Raw genomic sequence first — 17,455 nt, 5'->3', positions numbered from 1 at the left:
TAAAGCGGTTCATGGACTGATGAGCTGGATTTTACACCAGAGAGGATGGATCAGTTTTAGCATAGTTTGATCAACCTGATAAGTTTTTTGTGTGTGTGTCTGTGTGTGTGGGTGTGCTGTGGTGTGGGGGTGTCCTGGCATCCACCAGGTGGGCCCTCTTTGAGCAGTATGTATGTGGTCTTTAAGCCATCCATCCTCATATATTCTGTCTACATGCTATGACTCACTGCTGATGCCACTATACCCCCAACGCTGCACTTGTCCATCTATTTGGCATGGTCCTGTACCCACTGGCACAGTCGTAGGCAGTAAGCTGGGGGGCTGACAGTGGAGAAGCTTTGGCCAGGGTATCTGAGTCTCTTCCAAAGGTGTTCAAGCTTCTTCTTAAAACCATAAACGGTGAAGATGTCGATAATCCCGACGAAGTAACGGTGTTCTGGTCCATCAATGACATGCAGTGGGTTCTTAAAGTTGGGCAGGAGTCTCCGGTTCTGAGCCTGGAACTCCCTCAGTTCTGCAGAATCAGCACCAAATCGGCTCGACTCTCCGTGATGACTGGCAGCGTCCTCCCGACCACTGGCACCATGCATTTCCATGATGTGGCACTCTGTCAAACCCCCAGTGTCTGTCTCTGACACCAGCAAAGTGGAGTCTTCCTCAGGCACCACCCCTGGGACAGTGGGTGTTCCCTCATGAGTGGGGCTTGATCCAGCGTTCACAGATCTAGAACATACAAGGGAGGGGAGAAATAGCCTTAAGGAACAAAGACAACATGGTGCCTAATCCTATGTTTACTTGAATGAAAATTTGTTCAGTTATGGCTTGTTGGCTAGTATGTGATCTGGAACACATTGGTTCTGTTAGATTGGAAACAAGCAGTTGTGACATGGCGTATGTAGGCTTTTGCCCCAACACTCTACACTGTACACTCTACAGTGATTCCCCAATTCCAAGTCCTGACAAGTCAGTGATGATTAGGTTCAGGTGGGTCAGATTAGACCTGGATACAAAACAGGTTGTGCAGTGCATCCACACACATGACCGCATTCACAACATTTCCACCTGAGGCATGTTTTGTTATTATGTGTTAGTTTGATAAGACATTTTTGAATTGATAACAGTACACTTGCAAGCATTTCAGAATGTGGTTATAGTTATTAGTAGATGTTTTTTTTTTAATGCCGTGCTTTAATTTTTTTTGAGCTGCTTTTTGCAGGCGACAACATGAGCTAGACATTGGGTTGCTCTACATGCCTGCTGGTTCCTCGTGGTGTAGTAAGGTTTGAGAAGGATCTAGAAACACAAGTGAACATTAAGGTAAAATCCTGTTATTATTTTCCAAAGGCTAAGGTCAGACCTCCAGTCAAAATGTTAAGCAGCCCTGCTCTGACAGACCCTCTTCGGACACAAGGCTGTATTAGGTCAGCAGTTACACAAAGGACACTTATTCTGAAACCACAATAATACCTAACTCAACCAGTAGGGTGCAGTATCACTGCAGCTGCCTCTTTTTGGGCTCCTGGATGCAGTCATGACAAAGACATTCTGTCACAAAGACTCAAGACTCAAAGACACAAGTGAACTCAGCATTCCTCACAGTGAGCAAGAGCTTTCAGGTGTACTGGGACACAGCCAATCATTCATTTACATGCAGAGAGAAAAAAAGAGACAGACAGAGATAACTAGATAGAGTGAGAGAGAGGGAGAAAGTGAGAGAGAGAGAGAGAGAGAGAGAGAGGCAGAGGCTGCGGAAGAAAAAGTGTGGGGAGAATTTTGAGTGTTGGAAGGTGAGGCAGAAAAACGAGTGTAGACAGGTGAAGTGAAAAATCCTTACTTTTTGGTGCGCATGATGAGTGTGGCGAACGAGAGGCTCTGGTGACGCTCATCCTGGTGCAGGGGCTGATGGGCCAACAGGAGGCTGTAATCCAACACATTCAGCTGCTGCAAAAACGCAGTATCTATCTCCACCTGACGCACCAGCCACGCACGCTGCTGATCTACGCACGCGCAGACACACACACACACACACACACACACACACAATCAGTAATCATACAGCTTTTCTAAAAATGGAGCTATAATCTCAGTGGAAAATTACACCAGGCCATTTGTCACTAAATTAAAGTTCTTGACCATGTTAGTGTCACACAGCGCATGACTGAATTTTATGAATATTTCATTAGAGAACCAGATTCTAATCACCAGTAACTTTACACCACCACATTACAAACCACATATTTCAGTTGCTTATCTGGCTAACAGCATTCAAAAAGTTTCCAGTCATGATGTCAATACTGCTGCAGTCTTTACTATACAGCAAATCTACAAGTGCTGATTTTTCCTGTTTAAAAGTCCCTTCACCTGAAGTTCATTTCAGAAGTTATCTTACATTCATTAACCCTTAGACTGTTACAATTACTCACACAAGGGCATTGTTTACAAGTCCTCTCATGATTGCATTAAAGTGTACTTATTGTACAATTTAAAAACTGAGAGTTCATTTACAACTCTTTATAACCCAGGTTTGGTATACATACCCAGTGTGATGAACTGGCCTTCAAAATTTAAGTCTTTCAAAACCACAATGACCTGGCTGCCTTCTGGCGCTGGTTCGGTCCAACGACTCAGCTCACAGCCCTTGATATCATACCTGCAGAAAAAAAACAGGGAAGGGAAGAAAGGATTGCCAGAGGATTCTCAGAGGAGTAACGTCGTAAGAAGAGACTGAGATGGTGGTGTAGTTTAAGTTAGGACTGTGTTCGGAGCGACACCCTCGAGGGTTGGGGTCAGAGCTGAAATGTTAAATTAAGTCCTGTGTTCCACCAGTTGACAGAGGAGCTTGAAGATTGGATTAGGCTGTCTTTTTTATTCTTCAATTCGTAAAGACGGATTAATGGATGAATTGATCTCCCTCTGGTGGTCTGATGCCTGACTCTAGCTGATACTACTCCCATTAGACATGGGAAAGAACTACTGAGCTTCGAAAAGACAAATCAGGTTTAAAAGAGATTTCAACTACATAAATACATAATGAATGAATGCATAAATGTCTTCATTAATTCATTTATTTGATAATATGGTTAAAGTAATTATGTATTAACTGATTAATTTAATACTTATTCTTCACAAAATGCTGCCTGCAAATGGCTCAGATAACCCATTTTTTCAGGGGCACCACATGTTCATTTAATATTTAATCTTAATATTAAAAATGTATTTTCACTGAAATACATTACAATGCAGCAGCCTGATTTACTACAGCTTTCAGAACACACAATAGTTAAGGCAAAGTGACAACATGGCAAAATATGACTGGCTGAATATCCACTAAGCAATGCCTTGACATCTAGCATTTTTAATAAACACGAAGCATAGAAATGGGTGCAGGAAACAAGAGCTGGAGTGAATGTATAAAGAGGACAATTCTCTTTAACTGAATACTCAAAAACAAACCAGTTACCTGGCTCAGTCAGTGTTTACCAGTGTAAACGTTTCACACATCACGTCACAGTTATCTTACATGCTTTAATATCAACATTATTACAATCAGACCCCTAAAGATAACGCTGTTTCGTGATGCTTTCATAATTACATTTACTTTGGTGAGTTTGGATTATATGAACATAAAAAAGTGTTTGTGTATTCTAAAATGACACTAGATTCAACTGACCGCCGGTAAATTTGTGGGAAAATTTTTAACCAGACATAGAGCAAAGATAGGAAAGTAAGTGAGGACACGAACAAATGAAAAGGGGAAATTTTCAGCATATAGCTAGAGAGCAGAGTGGTCTCCCTGTCTTACCTGGCACAGATTCTGTCATCAGGGTAAAAGACACTCTGCATGACAATGAAGTATTTCTGTGGAAAGTCATACACATATCAACCATCTCAACAAATTACACACTGATGTTGATGATATTCTTAACACGACCATACTGCGTGGCAAAAATACACTGAAATTCAATACCTTCCTCTGATGGGGAATTTTAATACGATGGACTCCTGCAACCAGCAAAGCAACAATTAAACAGAAAGGCTTATTACTTTCAATGAAAAAAAACACTACATTTGGAGCTTCCATTTGATTTAAACTGAGCAGAGCATTTTCTTGGAAACCATGTAAGGTTCGTTCTTCATACCACAGTTCTGTCTATAACATCACTCTATCTTAATTCCATATAACATTCTATAGAATCTCCTATGACATCATCATCTTCTCGTTCTTCCTCACCCAGGAATTTGACAAGTAAAGAATGTGGGTATCTCTCCAGATGCTCCATGTAAATCCTTAGGTTGGAGAGGAGGAACTGAACTTCTCGTTTATTTTGTGTCTTCAGAAAGAAACGCTTGTCGTTCCTGTGAAGAATAGAAAGAAGAGAACTAAAAGTGAGGGCGTCTTGTGCATCTTATGTGTGTGTGTGTGTGTGTGTGTGTACGCGTGCGCGTGTGTGCGTGCGTACATGCGTGTGTGGGTGCATGTGTGTCTGTGTGTCTGTGAGTGAGTGAGTGAGTGAGTCAGTGTGTTTGTGTGTACATTTGTGTGTGTGTTTCTGTGTGTGTGTGTATGTGTGTGTATTTCTGTGTGTCGGTGTGAGTATGTGTGTATAACATTACTGCTGACTCACGTTAAGAAGAAGTCTGCTTTGCTTTTAGAGTTGCTGATGAATTGAAGATAACAGCCACTTGAGGAGAGAGAATGCTGGTATTCTTTCTCTGTCATCCCCAAAGAACGACGCAGACTTGCAAATACAGGCCCAGCAAATGTCTCCATCCTAAAATCCTTCACACAGACGGCAAAAGGCGTACATGAAAAAGGGTTTATAATTGTAGTTAATGTATTCATACAGTTTTGCTGTTCAAACCTCCATACAAACCTTTGGACAAGGTCTCTTTAAACACTCAAACTGCAGATTTTTACATTTTTACATATGGCAAAGAGCATGCATATTGCTGGTCAGTACACATTTTGTTAAACAGAATTAATTGCTTAAATAATTGCTATTTCAGTTTGTCTGGAACTGCATGAAAAAAGAAGTGTATTATACCTTATGAATCTGTGTGACTTCCATTTTATAATCAGTGTCTGACAGTTCATCCTTAAGAAAAAATACACCACAAACACAAGAAAATATTAGAGGATAGTATAGAACTTATAGACTTCACAGATATCAGTTAAAATAAAAAAGAGAAAAACAGCATTAAACACTCTCTCTCTCTCTCTCTCTCTCTCTCTCTCTCTCTCTCTCTCTGTGTGTGCATATGTGTGTGTGTGTGTGTGTGTGAGAGAGAGAGAGAGAGAGAGAGAGAATGTGAGTGAGTGTGAGTATGTTTGTGTGTGTCTATGTGTGTGAGAGAGAGAGAGAGAGAGAGAGAGAGAGAGAGAAATTTCTTTTTCAGTTTTAATATCATCTGTGTTGTGACTATATAATATCCTTATTCACAAAAAAACATGGTAAAAGGAAAAGAAAAAATGAGCGAAATAGAGATGATAGCAATTGTATAGATATATACAGTATATACAGTCACACAAAATGGTAAAAGGAAAAGAAAAAATGAGCGAAATAGAGATGATAGCAATTGTATAGATATATACAGTACATACAGTCACACAAAATGGGATTATCCCCATTCTTGTGTGAAGAATATCTCTCCATCAAGCACTGAACACACAAAACCAGTATAACAATACTGAGGCTCAGATCTAGCCAAGTCATCTGTCAACCCGTAGAACTTAAAAACAATGATCAATCTGGACTAAGAGTCAGAGCTGGTCGTGTATTGGCTCAAGTCTGCTCTTTGTTGCTATATATATCGCAGACTTTACTTGTCCTAGAATGAAACTAATTAGTTGTATTATGTTGCTATATAATGTGTTGTTTATTATATACACTTATATTGTAGAGCACTTTAAAAGGAGGAGAAAGTCTTCTTTCTACATTCTGTAAAAAAAATGGAACACAGTTTCTCTCTGTTGGCAAACTGTCATTCACATGAGAGTCAGTCAGGGACAAAGGAATTCTCTGCCACACACCTGTGTCAAACCCTCCACTGGAGATAGAGAGCTTTTCTATTTACAGTGCTTTGTACAAAAGTTTAGTTCAGGCCTTCCATTAAATTTAGCCCTCCAGGTTGAATCTATTTTCAGCTTCTTTATATCCTCACAATACCTCACAAATATTCACAAATATTCACAAAGTCCAAACTTTACAGCCCACAAAATCCAAGGTAGTCCTGTATACTCAGGCACAGAGGTCAGTCCAGAAAGAAAGAGAGGGAAAGAGAGAGAGAAAGACAGAGAGAGAGAGAGAGAGACAGAGAGACAGAGAGAGAGAGAGAGAGAGACAGAGAGAGAGAGAGAGAGAGAGAGAGACAGTGAGAGAGACAGAGAGAGAGAGAGAGAGAGAACTGTGAGTAAGGAAAAGCAGATAGCACATACGTGAGCCGAACTGCTGAGTAAGCTGGCTGAATGTCAATGGTGACAAAGCATCACGTGTGTGTGTGTAAAGTGTGTGTGTGTGTGTGTGTGTGTGTGTAAGTGACCCTGCCGTGATCTCAGCATGACAAAAACAAAGTGTTCAAAGTAAGAGATAATATTTTTCATATCTAAATATTATTTCATATTATTTCAAGTGATTTCTTATCAATGTGTGTGTGTGTGTGTGTCTGTGTGTGTGTGTGTGTGTGTGAGAGAGAGAGAGAGACAGATAGAGAGAGAGAGAGAGAGGGAGAGGGAGAGAGAGAGGGGGAGAGAGAGAGAGAGAGAGAGAGCACAGGGGTATACCTCAAGGGCACATGAGCAGAACAAAGCAATTCCATCATGTTCAACTGAGCCAACAAAGCCTCATTTAAGTTTCCACTAACACCATGTCAATAGCAACCCACAAACAAAGCATAATAATTTTAATCTTCTTCGTCTTTCATACTCTTCTGTAAAATAGAGGGTAATTTGATGTGTTTAAAACCACTGTATGGGTCTTGCTGTCTTTGCATTCATACATCTGATTATGGATATAAGAGTCGACGTATCTTCATAGCCTTCTGAATCATGTTATCTGGAAATACACACGGAGCGTTTTGAGAATTCAGAACAAGGATCCATTTGGGGAATCAACACTCAGCGACATGTCAAATACGTCCATGAAAAATTCATGATAAAGGTCATATGATACAAGGTGTCTGTCTAACTTATATTGAGTCATTAAAATCTACTGCTGAGTTAGAATCTACGGCTGTTCATAGCTGCACCCATTGTATAAGCCCTGAATAGCACTTCCTGCTTTCTCTGATGGTTAGGAAACTTCCCTGCCATGATGTTTTTCTCTTTCTCTCTGTGGGAGGCCTCAGTAACACAGAAACAGAGGTATTGTTCAAATCCTCCCCTTCGCCTGTGAAAGAAACAATAGTGTTTATCAAACAAACTCTCCACTGTTCTCTTGGTGCCTCAGTATTCCTCACTCTCAAAGCACCGCACCACCACGAGCATGGAGTCTCCATGGAGAGAAAGACTCAAACAGTGACCTCTCTAAGGAGTCTGAACCCAGGACAATTACAGGTTAATGGAAGACACCAAGACCATTTTGATCTACCTACAGCTCAGGGTGTCTGAAAGAACAGGTCATTCATTTTGAATCTTTTCACCATTGTGTTCTTTACCTTCAAAAAAAACAATTCTGTGGTGGTGGGAGGAGCCTCACACACTCCCTCCGGCACCAGCTATGAAAATGCTAATTATTGTCGTCTTAGACCCCAGCTATCAAAGCAAAAGGAATGCACCATAATGCTAATTTTTTCCTTCAACCTTATAATAACAGTAATTATTATAGTTAAAGTAATTATTATTGAGTTATTATAGTAATTCAACAATTTCCAAACACAGATTTGTCATGAAGGTTGTTCTCTGCCATGGTGTGACTCTTACACTAATCTCAGACATTATCATCTCATTAGAATATAAATTTTGGTCACAAAATTATGTTGGCTTAAATAAATCAAGCCTATTGGAATTTTGAGAATATTTCAGAACTATGGTCTTATAATTATGAAATCCCCAGAAGAAAGATTAGATTAAAGAACGAACAACCAATAAAAAGCAAGTAACGGAGTTGCTGTGTAATTGTGAGACATGTGGATATCAAAATTCTCAAGGACTTAATTGCACTGTAAATTGGTAATATCTGGGCAAACAATTTCAATAATTTGATGTGACATGTGACTGAGATTTAAAACAGTGTTTAAAACAAGGTTTTCCCCAAAACGAACACCTGCACTCTAAACTGACAAGGCAGGACTTTGAAAGTGTCTGAGCACAGATATGACATCACCAGTGGAAGAACAGCTGCTAAAGCCAATCCGTATGTGGTTTAGCAGCTGAATTTTACCTTGTTCACTTGTGTTAAGCAAGCTCATATTAACCAGATGGACAATATTTCCCAGAGGTGGGGATTCATTCATAATCTCTGTATTGGTCTTTGAAATGAAACAACATTAATTTATTCTCTCTTTGAATGCATGCAGTATATAACGCATACCATGGGAAATCAAATAGTCATTTCTAATCAAAATAGATAATTAAAATGTTAGTTAAAAAAAATGCTCTCAAAACTTCCTGCCACTGGCTGTAAATACAATTCAAATAAAACTTCATCAAATTTAACTGAACTACATCATTACTGGCAGCTACAATTAAAAGTCCTGAGGCACTGCAGATGACATGGGGGCAGGACTTTGGGACACAGTGTTAGGGGATGACATGGGGGCAGGAGTTTGGGACACAGTGTTAGGGGATGACATGGGACAGGAGTTTGGGACACAGTGTTAGGAGATGACATGGGGGCAGGAGTTTGGGACACAGTGTTAGGGGATGACATGGGACAGGAGTTTGGGACACAGTGTTAGGAGATGACATGGGGGCAGGAGTTTGGGACACAGTGTTAGGGGATGACATGGGGGCAGGAGTTTGGGACACAGTGTTAGGGGATGACATGGGGGCAGGGGTTTGGGACACAGTGTTAGGGGATGACATGGAAACAGGGGTTTGGGACACAGTGTTAGGGGATGACATGGGGGCAGGGGTTTGGGACACAGTGTTAGGGGATGACATGGGGGCAGGAGTTTGGGACACAGTGCTAGGGGATGACATGGGGACAGGAGTTTGGGACACAGTGTTAGGGGATGACATGGAAATAGGAGTTTGGGACACAGTGATAGGGGATGACATGGGGGCAGGGGTTTGGGACACAGTGTTAGGGGATGACATGGGGGCAGGGGTTTGGGACACAGTGTTAGGGGATGACATGGAAACAGGAGTTTGGGACACAGTGTTAGGGGATGACATGGAAACAGGAGTTTGGGACACAGTGTTAGGGGATGACATGGGGGCAGGGGTTTGGGACACAGTGTTAGGGGATGACATGGGGGCAGGAGTTTGGGACACAGTGCTAGGGGATGACATGGGGACAGGAGTTTGGGACACAGTGTTAGGGGATGACATGGAAATAGGAGTTTGGGACACAGTGATAGGGGATGACATGGGGGCAGGAGTTTGGGACACAGTGTTAGGGGATGACATGGGGGCAGGGGTTTGGGACACAGTGTTAGGGGATGACATGGGGGCAGGAGTTTGGGACACAGTGCTAGGGGATGACATGGAAACAGGAGTTTGGGACACAGTGTTAGGGGATGACATGGGGGCAGGGGTTTGGGACACAGTGTTAGGGGATGACATGGGGGCAGGAGTTTGGGACACAGTGCTAGGGGATGACATGGGGACAGGAGTTTGGGACACAGTGTTAGGGGATGACATGGGGACAGGAGTTTGGGACACAGTGATAGGGGATGACATGGGGGCAGGAGTTTGGGACACAGTGTTAGGGGATGACATGGGGGCAGGGGTTTGGGACACAGTGTTAGGGGATGACATGGGGGCAGGAGTTTGGGACACAGTGTTAGGGGATGACATGGGGGCAGGAGTTTGGGACACAGTGTTAGGGAGATGACATGGGGGCAGGAGTTTGGGACACAGTGCTAGGGGATGACATGGGGACAGGAGTTTGGGACACAGTGTTAGGGGATGACATGGAAATAGGAGTTTGGGACACAGTGTTAGGGGATGACATGGGGGCAGGGGTTTGGGACACAGTGTTAGGGGATGACATGGGGGCAGGAGTTTGGGACACAGTGTTAGGGGATGACATGGGAGCAGGAGTTTGGGACACAGTGTTAGGGGGATGACATGGGGGCAGGGGTTTGGGACACAGTGTTAGGGGATGACATGGGAGCAGGAGTTTGGGACACAGTGTTAGGGGATGACATGGGAGCAGGGGTTTGGGACACAGTGCTAGGGGATGACATGGGGGCAGGAGTTTGGGACACAGTGTTAGGGGATGACATGGGGGCAGGAGTTTGGGACACAGTGTTAGGAGATGACATGGGGGCAGGGGTTTGGGACACAGTGTTAGGGGATGACATGGGAGCAGGGGTTTGGGACACAGTGTTAGGAGATGACATGGGGACAGGAGTTTGGGACACAGTGTTAGGGGATGACATGGGGGCAGGAGTTTGGGACACAGTGTTAGGGGATGACATGGGGACAGGAGTTTGGGACACAGTGTTAGGGGATGACATGGGACAGGAGTTTGGGACACAGTGTTAGGGGATGACATGGGGGCAGGGGTTTGGGACACAGTGTTAGGGGATGACATGGGGGCAGGAGTTTGGGACACAGTGTTAGGGGATGACATGGGGGCAGGACTTTGGGACACAGTGTTAGGGGATGACATGGGGACAGGAGTTTGGGACACAGTGTTAGGGGATGACATGGGGGCAGGAGTTTGGGACACAGTGTTAGGGGATGACATGGGGACAGGAGTTTGGGACACAGTGTTAGGGGATGACATGGGACAGGGGTTTGGGACACAGTGTTAGGGGATGACATGGGGACAGGAGTTTGGGACACAGTGTTAGGGGATGACATGGAAATAGGAGTTTGGGACACAGTGATAGGGGATGACATGGGGGCAGGGGTTTGTTTGGGCTCATGGAGTGTGCAGTGTGCTGTGTGTTGTACTCACAGGCAGAGGGTTATCAATTGTGTTTTGCACGGCAGCAGACAGCCCCTCCTTCATCATACAAGTGAGACCGTAGAACTCATGCTGCTGGTCGATTTCAAACAGTCCCAGCAGTTTCCACTGCTGCCGCAGTCCCCCCCAAAGCTTCTTCTTCACCGTTCGTGAACGCTGAGCCACCCCTGGCCCTGACAACTCCATCTACAGCAAAGTCCAAAGAGTTTAGAAACACACAAACCCAAATACATATATACGTGGATACACACAAAACTCCACTCGTTCTATCACGCAAATAGAGTTTAGCAACCTTATATACTGCAGAACACATCTGACATCATATTACAGTAAGATTTGGTGGTAGCTTTTTTCAGAGGATCCAGTTACATTAGACAATTCCTAATGTGTAAAATAACTTTGGTATAATGAGTTTCTAAGGAAGAGATCAAATTAAATGCCTTGCCACAGATTGCTCTGATTCAGAGAATGTAAATACATAAAAATCAAATTGCTCTGTGCAGTACAATGATATAAAATCTTTTAATAGTCAAATACTGATTTCAGCATAGCTGCCTTTGGCAATACACAGCAAATCCATGTCAACCACAGAGCTAAAACTGAATATTTATGTGCCATAGGTTCAAGCCTTACACCTCACACTCAAATATGTAAATTGGACCCGGAGACCATGGTCTGCCAACCACGTCTCCTTGACAACAGGCCAAGACGAAAGGGAAAAAAACTGTTTCAAGTACCTCTCTCTAACCGTGAGTATATGTGCCCGTGTGTGTGTGTGTGTGTGTGTGTGTGTGAGAGAGAGAGAGAGAGAGACAGAGAGAGAGACAGAGAGAGAGAGAGAGAGAGAGAGAGAAACTGAGGTATAAGCGTTCAATAATGTAATAACTATTGAAATCTTTGTTTTAATGCGGACAGGCGATAGTGGTGTGTGGAATGAATTCTACGAGCGTTTCTTTAAAGCTATTCACTGGGATCAGGGTCCATAACTTCCTCATGGGGGAAATTATGCATAGAAACGGGCTGTTTGTATTCCGTAATGATAATCAGCTGACTCGATTGCTGTCGCTAGCATAACAGCAGAGGAAAGTTGTAACTTTTTCTTTCTCGTTTACACTGCAGTATTTAACTACATATTTATGAACACACATATGGATGACCAGACCACGACACAACTCCCAGACCCTGCTATGTGGTAGCCTGGTGGGGTGTTTTCCTATCGCTGCAACTGGATAATGTTGAACACGTTGACAGTGACCACTGAAAAGCTATGCAGTTTTGCATGTCTATAAAGCATGTTAGTTTTAGACATGTGTGAATAAATATCATGACAAAAATATAACGATGTTGAGTGGTCAACCCTTGAAAGCGGACAGTGCAAATGTGAAGAAGCAGCCATCGATTACGCGTCAGGTCCGAAAAACTAAACATCTTAAGTTTGACACTTATTACCGATATAACATTAATGTAATTATCATCATACGTCTCTTTATTTTACCAACATCAACAGTGGCAGTTAGACTCAAAAGCGTTGAAAAAATACCTACCTCCGTTTGGCTCATGGTGACTCCGCAGAATCAGGTCCGGTAGATCAGCGCATTCTTTCTCCCTTCAGTTAACATTGCAATCTATCAATGGATGCGCGTGAGCCGAAGCCCCAGTGGATCCATTCATCCCTCCATCCCCCTATCCAACAAAGACTTGAGCCTCGTTGTAGTAGCAAGCGAACTGACTCGGTGCGCAGTAACTCATAGCAGTCTCCAACGGCTAACGTCAATTTTCTTGTAATACGCAACCTTTCCTAACCCTTTAAGTCTTCTTAAAACAGAAACAAGCAACTGTAAAGATGGATCTCAGTGGACCCTTAACGGGCGGGGCGGCTGAGTCAGATGTAAAAAGAGAGGCACAGCAGCTGTAGCTCTTTTGTCATTTTGCCCAAAACTTGCTTGCTTGAGTAATTGTGCATTACATATGTGTAAACATTGAACATGTATGCATTTCAGATGTATGTGTGTAAGTCTACAGCTGTCTGAATATCATTAAGACCCAGTTTATATTGGCCTTAATGCAGAATTCAAATCCTGACTGGCAAGTCCCGCACCTGGGAAGGCACAGTGGATGACCAAGTGTGTTTATCTCAATGCTCAAATTTTCCACAGACAAATCAACAGCATGTGGTTTCCAATTGAGAAAACTTTAATGTGGCATCAAAGTTTTTTTTTTTTCAAATTTTTGAGAGAAGAGAAAGACTAACCATAAAAGATTTGCTGCAACATCAAACATGTGAAACCAAAAATATCTCAGCTTTTAGCTTAACACTTCTTTTACGGAAGAGCACATCCAAAACTGAAAGGAGTATCTGTTTAAAATGCCTTGGAATGTTCAAGAAATAGTATTTCAAATATCAGTAGTAAAATATGCATGATAATCATACTAATTCAGAAAAATAATTACACATTTCAAGTTACATCTCTTGTTATTTTTAACAGTGGTAAAAACCACAAATACTTCTGCCAATTAATGAATTACTGCTTTATTATGGCATATAAAAATAGAGCCAGATGGACTTATTTTACTGTGATGGACAAATTCATTGACATTTCTCAGATTCTCTTACAGTTTGTATTCAGTTTTAACAGAGCCAAGTATCTCAGTCCTTTTAATCAGTCTTTCATTATACATCTTAAATTTGACCTATTTACATTCAAAAAAACAAATACAGACAGCCCTGCAACACTAGTACGTGCCTGACACAACAGCAGTTTGAAAGGTGGAGCGAGAATTAAAACTATTGACAATGAAGCTATCACCAACCCCCACAGCAGCACTAAACCAGCATTTATCGAGTGCAGTATGGGCAGAGAGATAGCAAATACATTGATCAGTCACATTCACTGGTTGATGGACACAGAAATCTTTGGCTGATGGTCAAGGCTGCAGCTATGAGATTTCCACTGCTGGATTATGCAGTGCAGCAATGTCTCTTTCAACAGCAGAGAGCTGGTGCTGCAGTGGCTTCCACACACAGTCTTGTAGTTTTTAAAAGAGTCATCAGCCATTTTGTCAGCCTCCCAGAAGAACATTCCAGAACAGCCCAGTCCAGACTCCATCTTGAGTGATGGTCTAAAGGCGTAAAACAGGAAATCTCCAAAGAGAGACGGGGGAGGTTTGGTAACTAGCATGTAAGGATCTACAGTCTCTGTCTTCGCAGAAGCATGACGAACTCTGAGGGCTCTAGTCAACTTTCTTAGGTTTTCGATTCTTCCAGGTGACCACTCCAATAAAGGTTCCTAGAATAGTGAGGATGCATAAGTATGCTCGTTTCCAGGAAATTTAAAATTTCTGTTTAATTTTAAAATATTCAACATAATAGTCACGTTCACACAATAAATCATTTTCAAATAATGCAACGTACTATAGGTCTATTTACAAAAATGACATCTATTTACATTCAAATGACTTAAACTCTTTTAAATATGCCCATTAAGACAGTTTTCACTGTGTTCAGTCTATGTTTCATAAAAAAAGGGCATTTATTAAAAACACTATTAAAGGTGCCAGAGGTGCCGTGAGACTATATCACGGTTGTACATTTTTTGCCCTATACAGGAGCAGTTGTATTTGGTGTGGTTTTTCTACTCACCTATACACAGGATAAGAATTAATGCTGCAACTCCTGGAAGAATGACTGAATACTCCCGAGGGAGAAAGTATTTGTGGATTTCGTGATCGCTGTCAACAAACGGCTGAAAAAGAAACAAAGTTAAGTCCTTCATCACATAAAGAAAAGAATGTCTTGTCAAATGAGGTACTATTTGTTATAGGTCCATAGTTTCTCGTACTACAGTCTTCTGGCACGCTGTACTAGCACCGTAGCTCTGAGCACCAGCCATCCTGTATTGACTCAGCATCTTTAATTCCATCAGACAAACTTTATCATAATCAGTCATTTTTACATCAGAGGTTCAGTGTTGATTTCGGAGTTATTTATGTAACCAGGAAAGCCTCTCTCTATATTCGGTTAAATGAAGTGAGTTTTTCATTCGTATGGATGTTTTGGGATGAGGGAGAGGGCAGGGGCACTATGCTCCAGGGCTCCTGGGCCAAAACAATGAGTCATGCCTCTTACTGAAGGACACAAAAGTAGTACACTACATCAGGATGATGAACCTGTAGCACTGTGGCTACCAATCAGTATGCCTTCCCTGTGAATCACCTGCCACCACTGTATGGGTATAAGGAAGGCATATTCTTTTTTTTACAGTGGGGTCTCTAGTGTACCTGGTTCGAGGGCTTTCACACTCACGTGCTTAATTCACCCTGGCATATGTCCCAACAAGCAATGATGATGTAAAACATTCAGCCACATTCAGGACTTTGACAGAGGTGTGGTACTTTCCCCAATGGCAGTTTTCCCAGAGAATGACACATTTCAATATATTCCTACAGAAACTAGACATGACTTAAAACTTACCAATACGATGACCCAGACGGTGTAATAGGCAAACAGCAAGATGCTGAAGCCCACGAGCCCCATGCCGACAGCCTGATCCGCTCCCGTCGCCTTAGACAGATATAACTTAAGTTAATTATGGGAATGAGAGGGTCGGAAGACTGAAATGCAAACTAGGCAGCTTGGGGTCTTACACTGTTGTATTACCAGTGTAAACTATTATTCAGAACACCTTCCAGTATCCAAATGTCTCCTCAAACGACCTCATTAATGCGATATATAGGCAATAAGGGCGATGAGGAGACATTAAGAATGAAACCTGATCAATAATTAGCATTCTGGCTAGCCCCCATTTGACATCAGCACTAGCCTGGGGTAACTATAAATGAACCGCACAATCTCCGTTTCCTGTTCATTAAACGTGAACATACTAGGTATGGTAAATTTTCCTTTAGACACGATTTAATCCATGACAATATATAAATACGCTCTGGGAAAACTGAACGTAGCCTAACCGAAACACTTACCATGTTAAACGTGTCACTTCACAATTTACCAGACCTTCCGCGTAGTCTATTTCAGTTTCCGGACGTTCTTGTACAGGGGATGCTGGGAAATGTAGTTTTACTGATGATGTCGCCTCTTGCGTGCGTAATACTTAGTATTATGATTGGTATAATGCAGTATTGTTATACTTTTTGATATATTATACATTTATATTGTAGAACTCACTGAAAGTTATATGAATGGTTCATTTTATTAAAATAATGATAATAATCTGCATCAATCGCAATCTATATTCTAAACAAAATATTTTAATAATTACCCTGCAAGCTATATCACATGGCATAGGTTATATTTATATATTTTAAAATTTTAGGATATTTAAATGTTGCAGTCACATGTTTTAGCTGTAAATGATGATACAGATAATGTCAATGACATACGAATAATGTCTCTCATCAATCAGTCTTAGAACTGGAGACTGCTTTGATGAAGGGAGAATGAATGATTGGTGGATGGATTCATAGATAGACAGAGGAATAAATGTTAAGTATGTATTAGAGTTCATATGAGAACCTCTCCATTTCCTTCCAAAAGATTCATTCTGTATCTTGATGTTACATCATTTTACACAGTGAGTCTACTTCACAGGTGTCAAAGGGCCACAGTCCTGCTGTTTTTCTTGTTGACCAACTAAATACAATCTCTGATTGGCTGAAGAGTGTCCACACCTGTTTTCAAGGTGAAAATCAACAGGTAACTAAGAGGCGAAAACAAAAATCGGCAGGACTCTGGCCCTCCAGGACCAGAATTTGACAACCCTGGTCTAGTTGATGAGCTTATAACTAAAGGTTACATTGCTAATGAAATAACTATCAGTCAATATCTATGTAAAACCGTCGAAATATATAACCTTCCTATTCTGGTTTTAAAACAAGCAGAGATTCTCCATGGACAGTCATTTTGATGGTCAAGAAATAAAAGACAGAGAGGAACCGATTCTCACAACTTCAAATATTATCTTTATTTTCCCATTTATAGACGTCCCCACAGACATTTAAATCCAGAGTATGAAACATTCAAATACGTAGAAATATAATTCAGATAGATCACAACATAGTGCTTTTACACATGCAACAAAAAATTAATGCAACAAAACAAATCCTCATTGTGCATTAAAACTGAATTAGAGGAAGATTCTGTTTTGGATTTCTGCTTGTGTATCACATCAACTGTGTATGTGAGTGTTCAATAAACATGACAAAATAATTCTGGAAAACGAGAAAATAGATCCATCTCAATAGTATTCTCTTTGTAAAATAAGCTGAAAAGGAACTGTTAATTTTATATAAAAATCTGATTATATATGTTATTCATTTGAGTTTTAAGAAAGTCACTGATGAGTAGAGAGACAAGAGAGAGT

The 17,455-nt window shown here is 41.6% G+C and overlaps 2 protein-coding genes across 2 annotated transcripts; both read right to left on the bottom strand.

The window, feature by feature from the left end:
* Window positions 1-266: 266 nt before the first annotated feature.
* pip5kl1 (phosphatidylinositol-4-phosphate 5-kinase-like 1) lies at window positions 267-12,637 on the bottom strand. The gene is made up of 10 exons (XM_030787508.1): window positions 12,623-12,637; window positions 11,070-11,264; window positions 5,046-5,096; window positions 4,626-4,780; window positions 4,232-4,356; window positions 3,968-4,002; window positions 3,803-3,858; window positions 2,538-2,650; window positions 1,835-1,997; window positions 267-723 (listed from the first exon to the last, which is right to left on the bottom strand). The coding sequence occupies exons 1-10, from the start codon at window positions 12,635-12,637 to the stop codon at window positions 267-269; spliced, it is 1,365 nt and encodes a 454-aa protein (XP_030643368.1).
* A 955-nt stretch (window positions 12,638-13,592) lies between these two features.
* Window positions 13,593-16,110, bottom strand: dpm2 (dolichyl-phosphate mannosyltransferase subunit 2, regulatory). Its single transcript, XM_030786580.1, has 4 exons — window positions 16,056-16,110; window positions 15,550-15,639; window positions 14,719-14,821; window positions 13,593-14,365 (listed from the first exon to the last, which is right to left on the bottom strand). Exons 1-4 carry the CDS (start codon window positions 16,056-16,058, stop codon window positions 14,310-14,312), a joined length of 252 nt encoding a protein of 83 aa, XP_030642440.1. The 5' UTR covers window positions 16,059-16,110; the 3' UTR covers window positions 13,593-14,309.
* Window positions 16,111-17,455: the final 1,345 nt, after the last annotated feature.

The sequence above is a fragment of the Chanos chanos genome, chromosome 10 (genome assembly GCF_902362185.1).
Source record: "Chanos chanos chromosome 10, fChaCha1.1, whole genome shotgun sequence".
NCBI classification, from domain to species: domain Eukaryota; kingdom Metazoa; phylum Chordata; class Actinopteri; order Gonorynchiformes; family Chanidae; genus Chanos; species Chanos chanos.
Note: the sequence above shows the minus strand (reverse complement) of the source record. Positions and strands in the feature narration are given on the sequence as shown.